Source organism: Lepidochelys kempii, chromosome 6, assembly GCF_965140285.1.
Source record: "Lepidochelys kempii isolate rLepKem1 chromosome 6, rLepKem1.hap1, whole genome shotgun sequence".
In the NCBI taxonomy this organism is placed as follows: domain Eukaryota; kingdom Metazoa; phylum Chordata; order Testudines; family Cheloniidae; genus Lepidochelys; species Lepidochelys kempii.
In genome coordinates, this window is record NC_136385.1 from 107,214,266 (window position 1) to 107,234,594 (window position 20,329).

General features: G+C 38.9%; 1 protein-coding gene across 1 annotated transcript in view; it reads left to right on the forward strand.

Moving 5' to 3' along the window:
- AK7 (adenylate kinase 7) overlaps nt 1–20,329 on the forward strand; it is a 63,428-nt gene that overhangs the window by 3,734 nt on the left and 39,365 nt on the right. The window contains exons 2-6 of the mRNA XM_073349601.1: nt 5,238–5,426; nt 6,305–6,413; nt 8,194–8,288; nt 8,882–8,992; nt 16,989–17,072. Of these exons, the coding sequence (XP_073205702.1) occupies nt 5,238–5,426; nt 6,305–6,413; nt 8,194–8,288; nt 8,882–8,992; nt 16,989–17,072 (588 nt within the window). The remainder of the gene's footprint in view (nt 1–5,237; nt 5,427–6,304; nt 6,414–8,193; nt 8,289–8,881; nt 8,993–16,988; nt 17,073–20,329) is intronic.

The following is a 20,329-nucleotide window of genomic DNA, read 5'->3' on the forward strand; positions in this document are numbered from 1 at the left end:
TGATCTTCATGTCAGTTTGTCTATTCTTGTGTGGAAATAATATAATTGCGTAGCCTTCAGAGTTCAGCAACATTTTTCCTATGGTCAGACTGGTCTGAGATGCCATGTCTGCCCGTAACATGTTCATATCTAGTATTTCATCACCAAGTCCATGAGGACAACAACGCTAATATTAGGAGCACAGTGGCCTTCCTAATTTTTCCCCCAGGACTATTTTGGACACAAGTTAGAACACAAGGTCATTGCTAGGTCCAGGCCCTCCCCCAACCCCACTCTGTTTCACCCAGTGGGAGAGCCACTTTCAGGGCTACAGTGCTAACACCAGGACCATCAGACCTCTCAAAAATGTGGCAATACTCTTCCAAGTTCAGGCCAAGTTTACACTAGAAACTATTGCCAATATAGTAAAGTCAGTTAGAAGTGTGATATACCATAGAATCATAGAAATGTAGGGTTGGAAAGGACCTTGAGAGGTCATTAAGTCCAGCTCCCTGTGCTGAGGTGGGGCTGGGGCAGAGATGTAAAGGGCCCAGGGCGGTAGCGGCGGCCGAGCCCTGGGCCCTTTAAATCGTCCCCGGAGCCCTGCCACCGCTTCCCCAGGGCTCCGGCAGGCTCCGGGGACGATTTAAAGGGCCTGGGGCGGTAGTGGCGGCCGGAGCCCCGTCCCTGGAGACCTGCTGCCGGAGCCCTGGGGAAGCGGTGGCGGGGCTCCGGGGACGATTTAAAGGGCCCAGGGCTCCGGCCGCCGCTATCACCCAGGGCCCTTTAAACCGCTGCAAGAGCCCCCGGCTGCCGCTGTTACCCTGTGGAGAGGGAAGGAGGCACTCGCCGGTACAGGGCCCAAGGCCCCACCCCTTCCAGGGGCCAGAGCTGGCCCCAGCCCAGCCCCGTACTGGTAAGTCCCTAGACTTACTTTCATCCCTGACTAAACCAGTAATTCTGTCAAAGAAGGAAATTAGGTTTGTTTGGCATGATTTACTCTTGACAAATCCATATTGTCTATTACTTATTACCTTATTATCCTCTAGATGCTTACAAACTGATTGTTTAATAATTTGTTCCAGTACCTTTCCAGGTATCAAAGTTAGGCTGACTGGCCTATAATTCCCCAGGTCCTTTTTATTCCCCTTTTTAAACGTAGGTCCTTGTTTGCCCTTCTTCAGTTCTCTGGGACCTCACCAGTCCTCCATGAGTTCTCGAAGATAATTGTTAACTGTTCCAAGATGGCTGCAGCTAGTTCCTTAAGTACCCTAGGATGAATTTCTTTATGCCCTACCAATTTGAATATAGCTACTTTATGTAAATATTATTTAACCTGTTATTTCCCTATTCTGGCTTGTGTTCCTTTCCCCTAGTTAATATTAATTGTGTTAAGCATCGGTTACAATTAACTTTTTAAATGAAGACTGAAGCAAAATAGGCATTAAACTCTTCAGTCTTTTTTATGTCAGCCATTATTAGCAGTCCTTCCCCACTAAGTAGTGACCTAAACTTTCTTTCATCTTTTTCTTGCTCCTAATATATTTATAGAACCTCTTCTTGTTGCATTTTATGTCCCTTGTTATGTGTAACTCATTTTGTGCTTTAGCCTTTCTTTTGTTCTATTCCTTAGCAATTTGTCCATGTTTCCATTTTTTGTAGGTTACCTTTTTAATTTTCAGGTATTAAAGAGCTCCTGATGAAGCTATGTTGGCATCTTAATATTATTTCTAACTTTTTATTGTGTATATGTATTTTGCAACTTTTCTATACCTCTAAAAGCCCTAGTTTTGTAGATGCAGTTATAACAGCATAAAAGTATTTTTGCCAATACAGCTTATTTCGTTCAGGGAACTGCTCAATTCTATGCAAAAGCATCTTTTCCATGTATTAGCCATATCTAAACTCAGAGGGTTTCCTTGTATAGTTGTACAGAAAAAACTTTTTTTATTGTAGTCCTGGCATTTCTCACTTATGCTTAAAGGACCTGTAACTTACAGTAGACTGTGCAAATCTTCATAATATAGTATTTTCTCTCCTTTCTTACATGCTTTCATGAGCAATGAAATAGTTAACAATATTGATGTTTAAAGTTTTATTACTCCTTATCTGAATTAGCCTTCATTTAAATGAATGGGGTCGGTCACACCTCAGAGTTATTGTTTCAGTTTCTGCAAACACTGGCCAGTTCACTTTTTTGAGTTACTCTCAACAGCCACAGCAGCTGAAGTCTTTTTTTTTTAATAAAAGCTGAGACTCTGGAGAACAAGAAGGCAACATGAAAAGGGTACAAGGAAATTGTGCCATCATGCTGTACTAGCATGCAAACCTAATCTGAGCCCTGCTTTCTGATCTACCGTTGAGCTTTGACATCTTTGAATAGCATTGTCATAGTCACACTGAACAGAACTTGGTATCACAAAAGTGGGATTTTGAACAACCCATGCTCCACAGTGAGTTAAGAAGCTCATTAATTCAGCCTTCTAATAGTGTACACCATTTATTTCTCATGTCAGTGGCTTTCAAAATACTGGAATTAAATATGTCACAAGTATAACAGTGTTGTTTTTTATTTTGCGTGATTTGCCTTCACCCTCAGAACTGTGTAATTCTTAGGTTTCTTCAATTAAAGTTTTACAAAACCAATGTTTCATGATATGTCAGGGAAAACATTTTTTTTTGGTCATCTATTTGGATTTAAACACCATCTCTCATACACACGCTAGCCATTGTTTGCAACTTTAATGGTTGCAGCTTGATACTCAAACACTATCTAGCTGCTAATAAGTGACACCAAGCAGTGTTAGTATAAACAAAAGTGAAACTGACTAGTCTGTTTTAATTGTTTTAACTGAGGCTAATGCAAAAAGCAAACCGTGCAAATAATGACCATGCATTTATATTTAAAAATTATTTCAGTCTTAAAATGCTTCAATGTACAGATGTGATAAAACCAGGATAGAAACCCTTTACAACCACAGACCCTAGACTAGGATTTAAAATGTGATGTGAGAATGTGTTAACTAATATGTTTCCAAAGTTTAGCATTGGCAAGGCTGTATATACGTTAGGCTGGCCCCAAGATTTAACTCACCAGTTTAGCATGTGTTAAAGTCAGTGTGCCTTGTTTACTCTAGACTTTTAAAATGTGTTATTTTATTTTAGTCTAGACAAGTTCTGAAGAGAAATTCACATATCTTTGTTCCTTAGGGAAGGAGAGAAATAACATAATTTTTATTATGAATCTTGACACCAGTACTAAATGCTTTGATCCTTTAGCTTCTTATACATGGATGGGCAGCTGCACTATACCCAGAGCCCCACTGACTTCCTTGGTTAAGTTGTAAGCCCATATGAAGTCATCTGTAGGATTGGGGCCTAATTTTGTACAGTGCTTAGATACCAAGGTGATAGATTCCCTGATTATATTGGATAAATATAGAAAGAAATTTGAGAGAATTCAGATTTGTATCCCTGAATCCAAATTAGTTCTGTGGTTTTGGTCCCTCCTTGAATCCAGTTCAGGATCTGATGTGAACAAAATCTTACATGAATAGCTGTTATCAAGATCATTCAATCCAAGATGGCAGAAATCTCATGAGAATCACACACATGGTTTTTGAGTAACAGCCGTGTTAGTCTGTATTCGCAAAAAGAAAAGGAGTACTTGTGGCACCTTTAGAGACTAACCAATTTATTTGAGCATAAGCTTTCGTGTTGCATCTGATGAAGTGAGCTGTAGCTCACGAAAGCTTATGCTCAAATAAATTGGTTAGTCTCTAAGGTGCCACAAGTACTCCTTTTCTTTTTACACATGGTTTTTGGGACTTTCAAATCTGATTGATTGGTCTATAAATCCCAGATCTTAACTACAGAACACTCCCTTGGCTCATCTCTACCCAGGTGTTAAGTAAACAAGTCAAGATTTTTAAAGGAATTTGAAGCAGTGTTTCTTAAATGAAATGCAACTATAATTTCCTGCCATAGGCATTGTCTTTTTTTAAAAAGTGAGCAATTGCTGAAGGACATCAATGAAAAGCTGATATCTTAATCTGTGAAAAATTACATTCGAACCTTAACGTTACAAATACCTTGGGAATGGAGGTTCTTTGTAGTTCTGAAATGTTCGTAACTCTGAACAAAACATTATGGTTGTTCTATCAAAAGTTTACAACAGAACATTGATTTAATACAACTTTAAAACTTTACTATGCAGAAGAAAAATGCTGCTTTCTTTTTTTTTTTAGTAGTTTACATTTAACACAGTACTATACTGTGTTTGCTCTTTTTTGTCTCTGCTGCTGCCTGATTGTTTACTTCTGGTTCCAAATGAGGTGTGTGGTTGACTGATCAGTTTGTAACTCTGAGGTTCTACGCAGTGTTTCTCAAATGCAGCCACCGTGGCCGCAAGTGGTCATCAGGGGCTTTTCTTGCGGCCACTGCCTCCTGGGCAGTGGTTGAGGGGGACCCTGCCACTCCCCCTCCCTCGCCCCCCCGAGACACAAATGCTGGAGAAGCAGGCAGCTAGTGAGTTCCCCACCTTCCTGGGGACAGTAGGGTCGGGCTCCAGTCCTGGGGTGGCGGGAAGCAGGCTCTGGCCATGGAGTTCTAAATCCCAGCTGTGGGGCTCCCCCTGCATCACCCCTGGTGCCCACTGCCTCTGCTGGCCTGTCATGCATCTCCCTGTCTCCCAGTTCCCCCCATCGACCTTCCCATCAAAGGCTTAATTTGTCCCCGGGCTTGCCAGGACTGAGTAAGTCTGCTGCTGTGAAAAGTGATATTTGTATGTTTGTTAATATCACTTTTCACAGCAGCAGACTTACTAGCTAGCAAATCTTTTTTAAAAAGCAAAAGAAACAACAACAAAAAAGTCAAGAACCTTCAGAACACCTTATTTGTGTTTCTGTTCTGGTCCAGTAAAGAATAGAGACAACTGTACATTATTTTTATTGTTGAGTCTGTAAAAAGATTTAATAAATTACAATAATTTGGACATAGGTATGTGCATATTTATTTATTTTTCCTAAAGTTAATTAAGAATTTTAGGAAAAATTGTTAGTGTGGCCACCAGCAAGAGTTGGTGGCCGCATTTTGAGGCCACCAAAAAATTTGTTGTGAGAACCCCTGTATCTACTGTACCTGAAATAAACACAAATTGTGCATTAATATTGAAGAGAGAAATTGTTTACCATGTGTACAGATATTAAACTGAGTCTCCTTTTATTTATAGATCATTTTTTCTGTCTCGTTTGTTGTAGTATTTATCTAACTGTGTTGCTGGAGCATCACTTGAAGAAGTGGGAGAGGAAGAAGAAGAAGAAGAAGATGAAATTATGTCAGTTATAGATGTTACTCTCAGTAAACCAAAGGAGGGAGCCTACCAAATAGTGGGGACTCTTTCTAAGGCACAGAGTATGAAACCAGATTTTGCTCAGGAAACTTACACAGTGAGTAACAGTCTTGTTAAATTGGTAGTAAATAAATATTTTTGTCTTTTTAGGTCATCTTTAAGACAAACTTTGGATTACTCCAAACCATAAAAAAAAATATATATATATATATATATATAATATATATTGTAGACTTGTGAGTATGATTTATATATTTCTAAAATTATTTTCTACGTGTTCTTTTAGAAGTACTACATTTGTATTTTATTCTCCCTCGTTCCTGTACAGCCTCTTTCTAGGTGATCTCATCAGCTCACAAAGGGCCTGATCCACAGAACACTGAAATTAATGGAAAGACTCACATTGCTTTAAGTGTGCTTTGGATCAGATCCACAATGGATAGAATGGTTTCAGAGGGGTAGCCGTGTTAGTCTGTATCAGCAGAAAGAAGGAGGAGTACTTGTGGCACCTTAGAGACTAACAAATTTATTTGAGCATAAGCTTTTGCAGGCTAAAGCCCACTTCATCAGATGCATGGATAGACTGACATCTCTATGCTAATGACTCACTTGTCTACTTTTCTACTCCTAGCTTGTCTTTCTACATCCAGACATCTCAGCCTCTTTCTCTGACATCTCCTTCTCACTATCACTTTAACCTTAGAATGGCCAAAACTGAACTCCTTGTCTTTCCTCCCCACTTTATCCATTTCTTCATACTTCATGGAAATGATGTGTTTGTTTATTATGTGAGCAATGTGAGATGTATGATGGCTTTAAGTATTCACTGAAGCCAAGATTTCAGCAGTGACTTGTTATTCTGAATGCCTCAAGAATTGAGTGCCCGACTTGAGACACCTAAATGACCAATTTTGGGCAGGGGAACTCATTCTTTCTATAAAAGATTATTGGGTTGTTGGTTTTTTTTTTCTCCAGATCTCTACTCGAGAAGAACTTCTAGGTCACCTACTTGAGTGTGATGTCATTATTTATAACATCACTGAAGATGCAAATCAAATTGAAGAAGCTACTTGGGCTGCTTCTGGTTAGTATAATCAGTAACTGAACAGAAAACTCCCTGTTATGCAGCAATCAGAATTTGCAATAGAAACTTAGTTAAATAAATTGAGATTTGTAATTTGCTATGATATGAAACCGGGTTCCTAGATGAAAGAGCAGTATGGAGAAATGGTGAACTTTAATTACTGCAACACACATTGGATAGGACACATTTGTACTTCAAAGGAGTCAGTAAACTTTTGATCAAGTCACAAGACAATGGCAGCCAAAAATAAATACAAATGTATTTTAAAGGGAAAGCTATTAAATCAATGTACATTTTATTCTCAATGAACAGAGTAGCATATTTGTGACACAGAGTGTAAAACTCCATCAAATCAGAATTCTCCATTCACCCTACTAGTCGTATTTTGCTTTGCTGTCTTTTGACAAGATATCTCAAACCTCATTATCAGAAAGATAGCTTTCTTTCCATTTCCGGCTTGTTGGTTTCCTAGCAGCAAAGAATGCATCTTCCACCAAGATGCTTTACAGCAGCTGGACCACATATTAATTTGGATATGCAATTAAAATGTGAAATGGTTAAATTCTGTTTACAGTACAATGCATCCTTTATTAACAGTGCTCATGTATAGCTTTGCTTTGGACTCTGTGGGGACACTCTGCAATGCAGCAAGTAGAGGGTTTGACAAGACAGGAGAGGGGGAAGGCACAGGAAAAAATCTGCAGCTATGCAGATCCTCCAATCCTCCTCTCATCTGGGCTTCTTAAGGGGCCATGGTGCCTTCTCTACCTGTTGAGCTGGAATAGCCTCCATCAAATGGCTCCATAGCCACTCTGTGACCTGATAGGGGACATTTATTTCCTTCAAACAACTGCCTACTGCCCAGCTAATCTGTTTGGGTTGGTAGTTGGGTGGAAGATTTTCCCCTTTGCCATTCATATCGACATCAAGATTCCGTATTTTGCAAAACAATTTCAACTATATTTTGACTTAAAACTTCAGTAGAACCATTATGACCCACCACTTGCTATTATACACCCGACAATTTAACCCATGTTAACTGCTTTGCAAAAGATTCCTGCAGTGAAAATGAGAAGGTATTCATATAACATTTAAGACAATTATACTTGCATGTTTACAGTGTAAATATATAGGTCATATCATAGTTATTTGAGTGGAAAACAAATAAACCTTAACCCTAACTATATTATTTAGCTCTGGATTAAAATAAGGGGGCTGCATTATTAGAATAATTCTATAATGTTTTATTCTAACCATGAAAGCAATACATATTTTAGTTTGCTATCAAGATCACAGTGATTCATCTTTATTGACAAGTGATTTTTTTCACAGTATATCTTAAGGGAAGAGATGATAATTTCTGGCAATTTAATCCTATTATATTATCTTAATTTGCTAAGCAATAAGAAATATGTATTTAATATCAAACTTAATGACAGTTATTTGCGGGGAAAAGTTATGTCACATTGAACATTGTAGTAACTGTTATTGTGGAACGTTATTACTTGAAAACATAAATACAGTAGAAGTAATGCTGCTTACAGTAAAATAAGCACTTCACTAGGAGGGTGGTGAAGCACTGGAATGGGTTACCTAGGGAGGTGGTGGAATCTCCTTCCTTAGAGGTTTTTAAGGTCAGGCTTGACAAAGTCCTGGCTGGGACGATTTAGTTGGGGATTGGTCCTGCCTTGAGCAGGGGGTTGGACTAGATGACCTCCTGAGGTCCCTTCCAACCCTGATATTCTATGATTCTATGATTCACTTTGCTTTGATTATACAGCAGTACATGGAGAGGTACTACATTTTGAGAAACCAAAGTTATTTATCTTAGTTTCAACAATAATGACATGGGCACGAAGCAAACCTCTTGACCCAGTAAGTAATATTCATTTTTGCTGAATATTCTCTTTTCTGTTAAATATTTGTAGTATGTACCCTAGTTGTAATGAACATGGTCAACATCAGCAAACTTATTTTCACTGTTGATTTTTGCACCTATGTCACTGACTGCAAAACTTTGAGTTTATATATGTATACATATAGTAAACTAATTAAATAGACTATTCGTGTGTGGAGTTACATGTAAAATTTACAGGATTGGGACCATAGATAACCAGGTGTGGCATTTTGTAGCATCTTTTTGACATTCACAAATTTAAAGTCTTTCTGAAACTGTATATGTTAATGATGTGAGAAGCAAACTTCAAGATTTTGTTATGCTTGTTTTCCTTTTAAATAGTTTTGATACATCTACATTTTTAAAAGCGTTGATCATTTGATTTTTTTCTCAAAGATTTCGAGAGTTTCTTTTTTATACATGTTTAAAAACAGAGGCTTTTTATATACAATGTAAATTGAATTTAAAATGACTGTACTTTTTAAAAATATCTTGGTTTTAAGCCATGTAGAACTTTTTGAATGGTTTTTCAGGAAAGTAGGACATTTTTCTTAGAGTTTTTTCTCTACAGGATGATTCAGAAATTCCTTTTACTGAAGAAGATTATCGCAGAAGAAAACCTCACCCTAACTTTATGGACCATGTAAATGCTGAAAAAGTGATTATCAAACTTGGAAAAACAGTAAGTACTGTATCACAAAATAACCTATTTGAATGCAGTTCTTTTTTACTTAAACTGAAGAATAACATCATCTTAATAATAGAAATTGTCTGCAATGTTTAACTGATTTCTGCAAGTATGTTAACTCCTTGATAAATGTGAATAGCTCCCAGTGGTGGTAATGTGAAATGTGTAAAAATACTGAGAAGGGAATTGACCCTTTAGAGATTTAAATGTGTGTGTTTATTTTATATTAACCTATTTCCACTACAAATTCATGCTGTTTTACTGAGTCAATGAATAAATCATACTTATTTCATAAGATATGTGTTCATGTATTTGTTATATTAGAAATAGAATTGGAGTTGGGGGCTTTTATGGGGAAAAGACAAGGGTGTGGAAGGGTGGGGGAAAGGGAATTTAGTATGTGTAATTTGAAAAGAAGAACAGCAGCAAATAAATTCTGGTTAGTTACTAAGTTATTGTTATGTCTAATTTAAATACTTTGAAGGTTCTCAGATAGATACTGTGGTGATGGGGCACATAAATTCTGAGCAGTGAGTATCTAGATAGACTCTGATCTTGCAACAGGCTGTGTGCCGCCAGACTGCTGTGTCTGCATGGAGCCTCATTGGCTTGTGTGTACTCCATTGCAGAATCAGGGCCACATACTCATCCCAAACACCTAGTGTGCATATCATCACTCTGATCACTTTGCATGCATGTTATAACTTTTTCCCCTCACCCTTCATCTGTCTTTGTCTTTTTTAGATTGCTAAGCTCCTTCGGGAAGACACTGTCTCTCTTCATGTTTGATCACTATTGCCATATAAATAATAATAACAGCAGTCCAATTCCTGCTCTCCTGGCTCATACTAAATTCCTTAGAGCATTGTAGAGGTTAGAGCAGAAAACTGGAAACCAGGAAATACAAGTGTGTACTCTAGGGAAAACCACTCATTCTGTATAGACCTGGCCTTGCAAGATGCTCAAAGCCTCCAAGAAATATTTAGATGAGGGCACCATGAGACATGAAAGCATTCATCTCTTTGTAGGGGGAACTCACTATCTTACAGGGTTAGGCTGTACATAAGCTTGGACATCAGTCAGTCTCGTTTGGGCCGGGGGGGAATGATGACCTCACCAAAAATGAATATTTTTACTCTGAATTAAGTGTAGCACCCCTTGTTCTGAGAGAGAGAATGGCACTGCAAATCATACTTGGTTCTCATATGGCTAATGACAATACAGAACATTAGCCATGGCATGACAAGACAATCAACAATATTGTATAAAGTGCTGTGGCAAGCCAAAAAAAATTGCCTTTACTTCCCTGATATGTATGTTATGAAATTTCCCTCACAGGCACAGTATTACCCATTATGGGGGCCAGAGATTACACCTGGCCTCCAAAGTGTCTGACATTGGCCCTTATGAGAAAAAATATACTGGAATAGATGGACCACTGGTCTGAATCTGTGTGGCTATTCCTATGTGCTAAGTCTGTGCCTAACCAGGCTACTAAAGGTGTTAGTATATAATTACCTTTTAAACTGGTGCATGCATCAGAGAAGAATGTTGGAAAAGCTTTCTCGTGGCATTATTTTGCAGCGATAGGAAAACTTTCTTGTTAATTAGTCTGAAAAATAACCACATGAAATCTCTTTGTCTTTGTTGTGACAACATTCAGCTTGGGACATTCAGTACAAAGAACAAGACAAATACTAACACAGAAATGGTTTACAATGGCTAGAATGGTTTCAGTGGTAGCCGTGTTAGTCTGTATCAGCAAAAAAAACGAGGAGTCCTTGTGGCACCTTAGAGACTAACAAATTTATTTGGGCATAAGCTTTCATGGGCTAGAACCCACTGCATGGCTAGAATGTGACATCTAGTGGCTTTAAAGAATATTGCAAAAGAAGTTGAAGAGCACTGTTTGTCAGATAGAGGTCTGCAATAGAGGTCTTCCTACGGGATGGGGAGCAGGCAAATACTGGACACAATGTTGGTATATAATACTTTAAATGCTTTTTATTGATAACAAAACAAACCTTACTTTACAGTTCTATTTGATAATTTTGCATTTGTACACATTGTATTGCTAGTACAGTTTTATTGTTAATCTTAGACGCACCAAATAGATTTACATTTAGAGATGTTTTTAAGGCTTGGGCTTGTTTGAATTGGAGTTTTACACTTCTAATATTTTGTTTCAATAGTGCACCAAAATTGTGTTACATGTGTCTGTATAGCCCCCAAACTTTACCCAACGCTGACATTTTCCCTTGTAACATCTTAATATTAAATGAGTTTAAAACTTCAGCTTCAGCACCAGTACCACCTACCATATATTTTCCTATACTTTTTTTTATTTTGTATGGTTCTGTTTCCCCATTGTTGTTGCCACGCTTGTAATCAAGGCAAGGCATATTGCATGCACTCCAGATGTTGTGCATTTATGTTTACTTGCACATCTTTTAACTACATTGTTTGCTTTACAATAGTTGGGGCTTTGATTACTTTTTTTTTATATGGCTCATCTGCCATGATTTCTGGTGCAATCCTGTTTACTGGTTTTTGATTAATAAACATAAAAAATGACCATATTTCTGAAAATACATTTTCCCATTAATTTTTTAAAGCAACTTAATCTTATTATTATGGAAGGATTTGCCATTACTCCATATTTTCATAATTTAAGAGCCATTGACTTATTTTATTTTACATGAGTATTAGCCAATTTTTTATTTATTAGACATTTAGGGTGACTACATCAAATTTTAAACTTTAAAAGGTACAGTTCAGAGTACTTATATTTAGATTGTTCTCATTATAACTAAATTTAAACATTAGTTGACCTTCCCCCCTTAGTATGTACAAATACCTTGATTGCTTTTTTAAATTTTTTGGCTTTAGATATTTGGATGTCGCATTTTTGCCATCTTTCCACCATATTTCAAATTTTATCTTAAAAGGCTTTTTTTTTTACATTTGGTTTTGTTTGGTTGGTTTTTTAATTCTGTTCCACTAATAGTTTAATGTGTTATTTCCTTTGATGCGTACCTTCATTTTAGAGGTGCTTCCATATGTATATTTATGTACCCCTAAATTTGTCCAAATATTCAAAAACCATAAAAGCCAGAAATTTTTACCCTTTTTGAATTATGAGGATTCTTAATATTGAAGCCATGGCTATTATTCCATAGGAATAATGTCTGATGCTTTCAGACGTGTTATTTTAAATACTTATACTAACCTTTTTTATTTTTGCTTGAGCGCCGGTGCTATTATTTTTCTAAAATATAACTCACACAACACAATTTTTCACTAAGCACAAAATGCAAAGCAAAGCAAGCATAAGCAATAAGCCAATTACAAAAATTGTAGCACCGTATTTACACTTTAAATTCAAGGTCCAGACAGGATAATTTTCGGTGCAATTGGGCATTCCTTTTTCTTTGTAAGATAAACTAAAAGAATAAAAAGGAACATTATTTAATTTTTAGGCCATAACTTGAATTGTGATGTGTGGACCCACTTTTTTTTTTTAAATGTAAATCTGTACTACAGTAGGTAAAATTTTATTTATGATGGAAAATGGTTTAACCCATTTAGACTTCAGGACATGATTTTTTAATATTAATTTTAAATACATTACTTTATTTTTGATTTTTCATAATTTACTGTTCTGAGCCACACAAGAATTTACATACATACATTAATCATGGCACTTTGTCCCCCACGATTTTAACACATGCTTCGATTTTACCACATCCTGCTTTATTTTTAATTTATACATCGGGAAACTTCTTTACCCACACATCCTGTTGATCCAGTATAATTTTCTCCACTGCTTCTGCAGCATATATTCTTGGAATGTACCCTGCTGTCAGGACACTTTCTGTACAGCCAGGTACACGCCACAGAACTTCATTAGTTAAATACAAAACTAACCAACTCCTCTTCAAAAAGGGAGACCCCAATATTAGTGGCTCAGCCGCCTGATCTATCTGAAGCATTTGTTTTTTACAACAAAAATCCCTCACTCTCTCTCTCTGGGTATAGCTATTTCTACTGAATGATACATTTTTCCTGTTACTCCTTCCCCAATAAAGGAGGCTGCTGTAATGATCTCCTGACACATATCGAGAGAAATTACAACTTTTATTTACAATATTTACAACAGCCCCACTATCCAATAGGGCATTTTTTAGTTCATTATCTCCCACAATGACAGTTGTCCTAGCCCTCCCATTTGAATTCCATTTTAATCTAGTTACCATCTCCCACTCCTGAGGACCCATTTTCAGTGGGAGCAACTTGTCATCATGGCTTTCCTATCGAGCAGGTTTCTCTGAACCCTCAGCTTGCATACCTACAACCTTTTTCTGCTCCTTAAACATTTCTTCTTTCATCCTTTGCATTTCTTTGATCAGTTTATTAGTATGTTTCCCATTCCACTTATTCATATTTACTCCCCTCAATTTTAAATACCTTCAAGCGATATTCCGAATTACATCTACTTCCTTTTAGGGCTTATTTTGATTATTCCACCCTCTACGTTCTTGTAGGGTGTTTTGTCCTCTACCACAGCTGCTTCCTTTTTTACGGTATCCTGATTTACAAGCACTTTCATTTGAATATTATTGCTTCAACAAAAGGTACTCTGGGTTTTAATCCTTTTACCTGGCTTCGCCCTTTCATCATCTGTTGGGATACTATTCAGTGCTCCAGTGCATCCATAACAGTTAACCCCTCATCCTGGGCTGTTTGGTTCACCAAATTAGTAGACATCACTAATAAATTTTTGTCCAATCCTTTAAACACATCATTTTAAAATTATCTCTGATTCAAATCAACTGCCATCAGAGAATCAGCTGTGACATGTCTGGCGACCTTTGCCCTGGGATTAGTCACTGATTGTATTTCTTCAACCAATAATTGCAATGTTATTCTCCTTAACAGGTAATCCCTGGGTAAATTTCCAGGCTTCATGTAATCTGCACTGGATAACACTTTTATGGGTCTTTGACCTATCTCTTTCCCTAACAGCATAATAAATTGGTATCAGTTGGTGTGCTGGCTGCCTCTCCAAAGCATTTTTCACTCAATCTACTGTCTGTCTAATTTCTCCAGTGGTAACTGCCTTGATAAACCTATAAGATTTACTCATTTTTAAATTCTCTGTTCCTCCTAACTCTGCCCACTGTACTAGCCATGTAGTCAATTTTTTTATATTTACTGGGCCTACTGACTTTACCATCAACTGTAAGTCTGACGAACTTGCAGGAATTATTTGTGTCTGCTCTGACTGTATTTCCCCTGCTGCATTCTTAATGGTTGATCTCCATTTTATCACTGCTACAGCCTTTTCTGTCTTAGGCTCTTCCAGCCATTTTCTTATTTCTTTCCTCAGCTTAGTATAAAGCCCCTCTCGAGGTTGATCAAATTCCCTTTTCTCTTGACCCCCTCACAGGTACTCTCCATACCAAATATCATTGGAATACAAATCCAAATCTCTCTCTTTTTGACACACAGCCCAACTTGCAGCTCCTGTATTTTCACATGCTTTTTCAATGTTGCTATAGTTTTCTTGCACCAACTGTGAGAAACGCTTGCGATCTCCTTTTCCTTTTCCTTAGTCAAATTTTGAATTAACTGTTTCATTTCTATCACTTGATGGTCTAAATTATTCTTGTCTGCTTTAAGCTTTTCCCAATACATCATTCTTTTCTCCAATTTCCTATTTTGTTTCCCGATTTGTTCGAACTGAGTTTGCATGATCTGTGTCTGCCTCACTTCCCGCTTCAAATTTTCCTGGCAAGTTTTAAAATTCTCTTGTAATGTTTGTAACTCTGCACGGACTTCCTCATTACATGCAATTGCCTTTTTTACAGCTTGCCACTACAGTCATACTATGGCCGTTTGCTTTTTACTGGCATTAGGCTTGTGCAGCTGTACATGTTTCTCAAACATGTTTTCTATGGTATCAAATATTACATCTGGTTCCATTGCACCTTCCATCTAAGGGCACATCTCAAAAGCAATAATCTCCTCCTCTAACAGAGTAGGGGCTTTAACTTTAGTCCACAGGGTTGCTTCTTCCATCCCTTTACTTCTCTTCTGAACAGTGTTTTAAACATTATTACAATAACACCATGCGGTATCTTCCCACTTGTTTTTTTTTTTTCTTACAAATTTCACAAAAAAGGAGTCACCCTCATTGATCTTAAATAAGGACTCCCCCAACACTCCCCCCGTCTTGAAATCTGGCACTCCTTAATATCTCTCCCCCTCCACATTCTCCATCACATGTTAGACCCACAATAGAGGTCTCCCTACAGGATGGGGAGCAGGCAGGTACCGGACACGGTGTTGGTATATAATACTCTAAATGCTCTTTATTGATTACAAAACAAACCTTACTCACTCCACATTCACACTCCAAACATACTATACCAGAGTCCAAAGGTCAGAATGGTCCCGATGGTCAGTTGAAATTTCTTCTGATCATAAGATCAGAAGATGCGGGGAGCTGGCGAAAACCACATCTATATCCACCCGGGACTCTGGATTAATAAACAACTGCAATTTGCAGAAATCGTAGGCCACCATTTATAGTCCATTTCATCACGTCATCAGTTCTTTGCCTTTGTTTACTCAGCCTTCTACCCACACAATTCCAAAGAGACAATCCTGGGTGGGCCGCCATTATCCAAGGCATGCCATTTCCTCCGATTTGTGTATAATTTTATATCAATCCAGCTGGTATTGTTTCCTTTTCTGCTGATTCTCCGTATTTTTCTCTGAACATAACAAGATTGTTTTAGCACAAATAGTTTTAATAGTTCTTGACCTTAAGTTCTTGCTTAGGTTGCCAACTTACAGTGCACGTATTCATGTCAAGCACGCGTTATTCGTACCAGGCCTCAATGACCTATAACATATTACATAAATATATGAATCACAATGTACCGGTATGTCAATATATCCCAGCAGACCTACATTGCAAGATTACAGCTTGATTATTCAAAATGTTAATAAAATTTTTATAGTCACAATGGTGGATAATACATTCTCATGCACATGACTTATGGCACTGAAAAGATATTTTTAGAAGTCCTGAATCCTTTCAAAGGCCCACTAGCTCATATTTCAATGGTCTATGGTAAATATTCCATCTTTAATCTCCCCTGATTCAAAATCTTTTTATTCCAATAATTATTAAAAAGTTGTTAGAGTCAACTGATCTGAGAAATATTTCCTGTTTGTTATTGTAAACTTTTACTTATTTAAATATGCAAACCAGGTTCCCTTTATGTAGTATTTTGTCTATAAAGTCAAGTTTATAACTATAATTATATGTTTCTGAAATGCTGTAAAAGTGATTTCAAGAGATACATTATCCTCATAGTGAAAAAAATAGACAGTCACTTCTGCTTCTGCTTTCTGATTTTGTCCCTGCATACTTTGAGCTATTCTTTTGTATTTATCCTTAGCAATTTATCCATGTTACCACTTTTAGTAGAATTTCTTTTGATTTTTCAGGTCATTAAAGATGCTGGATGGGAATGTAACAATTCAGTCTCTTGAAAGAAGTTATCTCAGAAAAGTGGATATAACATGTTGATAAAATACTTAATTCCTCTCTCTCCTCGTCCTCTGCATCCAAAAGAAGAGCTGCACTTAGATCATTTTCATGCAGATTTAATTAGCCCCACTGGCACGAGTGGCCTGTCTGTTCTTGATGAATCTCACTTGGATTCAGGATACTTTTGGGAATGGTAGTTCCTAGCCTGCTTGTTAGTTTCACTGTTGGTTTCTGCTGGCAGTATTAGCAAAAGGCCTATTTCCCCATTAGTAGTTATGTAGGAATTCATCTCACTTCCACGCTGAAGTGATGTAAGTGAACTATTCCATATATAGAATTCAAGTGCAATTTCACGGTAAGTCAACAAAATTTAATTTACAACATTGTTCATAGTGTTTTTTAAAACTTTCCTGTTTTACTCCACAGAACAAAAACAAATTTTCAACCTATGTTGTTGCTTCAGGCCTTCAGTATGGAGCTGAAGAAGGAATATTTCACTACTTTTTTAAGGTAGACTTTTTCAATTTTGGTGAAGTTTAGTTTAATATTGCACAGTTCTTAAAAGTAAACTGAAAGGGAATTTAACAAACTTCTAACTACAGTATTACTGTATGCTCAATGTCTCTACTAACAAGGCAGAGCACCTGATCCAATGCCTCTTGAAGTCCATTCCCATGGTCTATGCTTAAAACTTATACCAGCATGTATCAGGGTGGTGACCTGCTCCAGGGCTGAAAGGGCTTGAAACCAGTCCTGGGAGAGGGCTTCAGCTGCGAGGGGGCTGCTGCTGAGGAAAGCAGCAAGCCTCGGCTGACTGGGGAAGCTGCCACAGCTTGGCCATGCCCCAATCAGGGCACAGTTGGGCCCTATAAAAGGCTGTGAGCCAGGAGCTCAGGCAGTCTCTCTCTGACTGTAGAGAGGGAAGGACCTGGCTGCCTGGGGACTGAGCAAACTACCTGAGTAGAGCGGCGCTGGGGAAAGGCAAAAGGAGCTGGGGAGCTCCTGCCTGGAAACCCCCAGGCTGCAGGGCCTTGCGCGGGGCCTAAACAGGTTCTGGGGCTGCGAAGGGACAGCCCGGGGCTAGGTAAAGGCAGTAGGTCCTACCTCCCTTGCCTATGATTACTGGCTCTTATACTGCAGTCTGCCCCAGAGAGTGGGGGCTAGATGATGACTGGCAGTAGGTGCTGAGGCAAGGTGGGATTAGGGGGTTGAGGGTTCCCTGGGGAGGGGAAACCCTGAGAGTGAGGGGACACTGCTGTGGCAGAACCCCCAGATAAAGGGGCACCGTGGTCCGGGAGGGACACGGGGGCCAGCAGTGGCGGGACACCAGCAGAGGGTGCTCTGGAGCTGGTAAAAAGAGCTAATTCCTGGACAACCAGCAGGAGGTGCCACAGGGGTGAGTTGCGCACCGTTACACAGCATAATTGTTTTGACCAGTAGTGTGAAAAAAATACACACACTAGTTGACCCAGTTATTTTGGCAAAACCTCCATTAGAGACACAACTATACCGATAAAAAAGTACTTCTGTTGACATAGCTAATGTTGTTTGTGGAGATGGTATTACTGTGCCGCAAGAACTCTTCATTCTGACAGCACATGATGTGTCTACACTGGGGGTCTGTATTGGCATAGCTATGCCAATATGGAATCATAGAGATTTAAGGCTAGAAGGGACTTTGAAAGGTTATCTAGTCCAGCCCCCTGTGCTGAAGCAGGATCAAGTAAATCTAGACCATCCCTGACGGGTGTTTATCTAAACTGTTCTTAGAAACCTCCAAGGACTAGGATTCCACAGCCTCCCTTGGAAGACCATTCCAGTATTTAACTATCCTTATAGTTAGAAAGTTTTTCTTAATAACTAACTCAAATCTCACCTGCTGCAGATTAAGCCCATTACTTCTTGTCCGACCTTCAATGGACATGGAGAACATCTGAATAGCATCCTCTTTATAAAACCCCTTACCATATTTGAAGACTGTTATCAGGTCTATCCTCAGTCTTCTTTTCTCAAAACTAATATACCCAGTTTTTTTAACCTTTCCACACAGGTCTGTTTTTCTAAACCTTTTAACATTTTCGTTGCGCTCCTCTGAACTCTCATCTTTCTGAAGTGTGGTGCCCAAAACCAGACCCAGCTGTGGCCTTGTCAGTGCCAAATACCGCAGGACAGTTACCTCTAGTGTCTTACATACAATACTCCTGTTATCCCAGAATATTAGCTTTTTTTGCAACTGCATCATATTGTTGGCTCATAATCAACTGGTGATCCACTATAGCCCCCAGATCCTTTTGAGCAATACTACTGCCTAGCCAGTTATTCCCCATTTTGTATTTGTACAGTTGATTTTTACTTCCTAAGTGGAGTACTTTGCACTAGTCTTTATTGAATTTCATCTTGTTGATTTCAGACCAGCTCTCTAATTTCTCCAGGTCTTTCTGAATTCTAATCATGTCCTAAAAAGGGCTAGCAACCCTTCCATCTTGGTGTCACCTGCAACTTTTATATGCTTACTCTACACTCCATTATCAGTTATTAATTAACATATTGAATAGTATCAGATGCAGGATAGACCCCTGTAGGACTCCACTAGATACATCCTCACAGTTTGACAGCGAACCATTGATAATTACTATTTGAGTATGGTCTTTCAATCAGTTATACACCCACCTTATTGTAATTTCATCTGGACCACAGCTCCCTTGTTTGCTTATGAGTTTGTCATGTGGGACTGTGTCAAAAGCCTTACTAAAATCAAGATATATCAGTTCTACAGCTTCCTCCATCCAATAGGCCAGTAACCCTGAAAAAAAGGAAATTAGGTTGCTGCTTGAGAACTTACTAGAGACTGCAATTAAATAATTGTCTGACCCCACCCTCTAATTTCCCACAACTATGACTATTTCAATCGATAGTGCAAGAAAAAATGCTTAGAATAAACATTGATATTATTCCTTGAAATTATATATTTAAAAAAATCAAATTCTTCCCAGCCTATAAATACAGCTATGCCAGCCTAGGCCTGTAGTGTGGACATGGCCACATTGAGTCATTTAGCAGATTTTTAGTTTAAATCATATTCAGTCATTCCCCACTTTTTGAACTATATCCCAGTATATCCTATGTTGGTAAGGGTATAGTGTAAGACAGTAACATTCCTGCTCTGCCCCCGGAGCCTCTCCCAGGGCAGAGCCCCCAGCCTGGCCAGGACTCCCCTTCCCGGGCCCCAGCCCCTGCTCCCAGGGATGGTGCCGCTTGGAGGGAAGGTAAGAGAGACCCTCCCATTCCCCCCACCCCTGTAAGCGATGCCCCTCAGTCACCCCTGGGCTGCAGAGGGAGGAGGCTAAAGAGGTTCAGGGGATGTGTGGGCAGGCGGGGGAACAGGGATGCTTTAGGTGGCAGGAGGCAGGTGATGGAGATTCAGGCAGCAGGATGGGGACAGGGATTTTGGGGCGATGCAGGGGAGTCAGGCTGCAGGTAGGAATTATGGGGCTGAGGGAACCGAGGTTGGAATGGAAGGACAATGTGGTGGGGGGGGTCCCTGCGAGGGAAAGGTGGATGTGGGGAGGGGAGGCCGGAGGGAGAATGTGAGAGCAAGAGGAGGCTGGCTGGGGAAGGGAGAGCCAGGGGGCAGGGAATCATAGAATCATAGAATATCAGGGTTGGAAGGGACCTCAGGAGGTCATCTAGTCCAACCCCCAATATCGTATATCTATCATGGAACCCCAACGGAGTATGCAGCCTGCCTGTTGGGGATTAGGAGAACA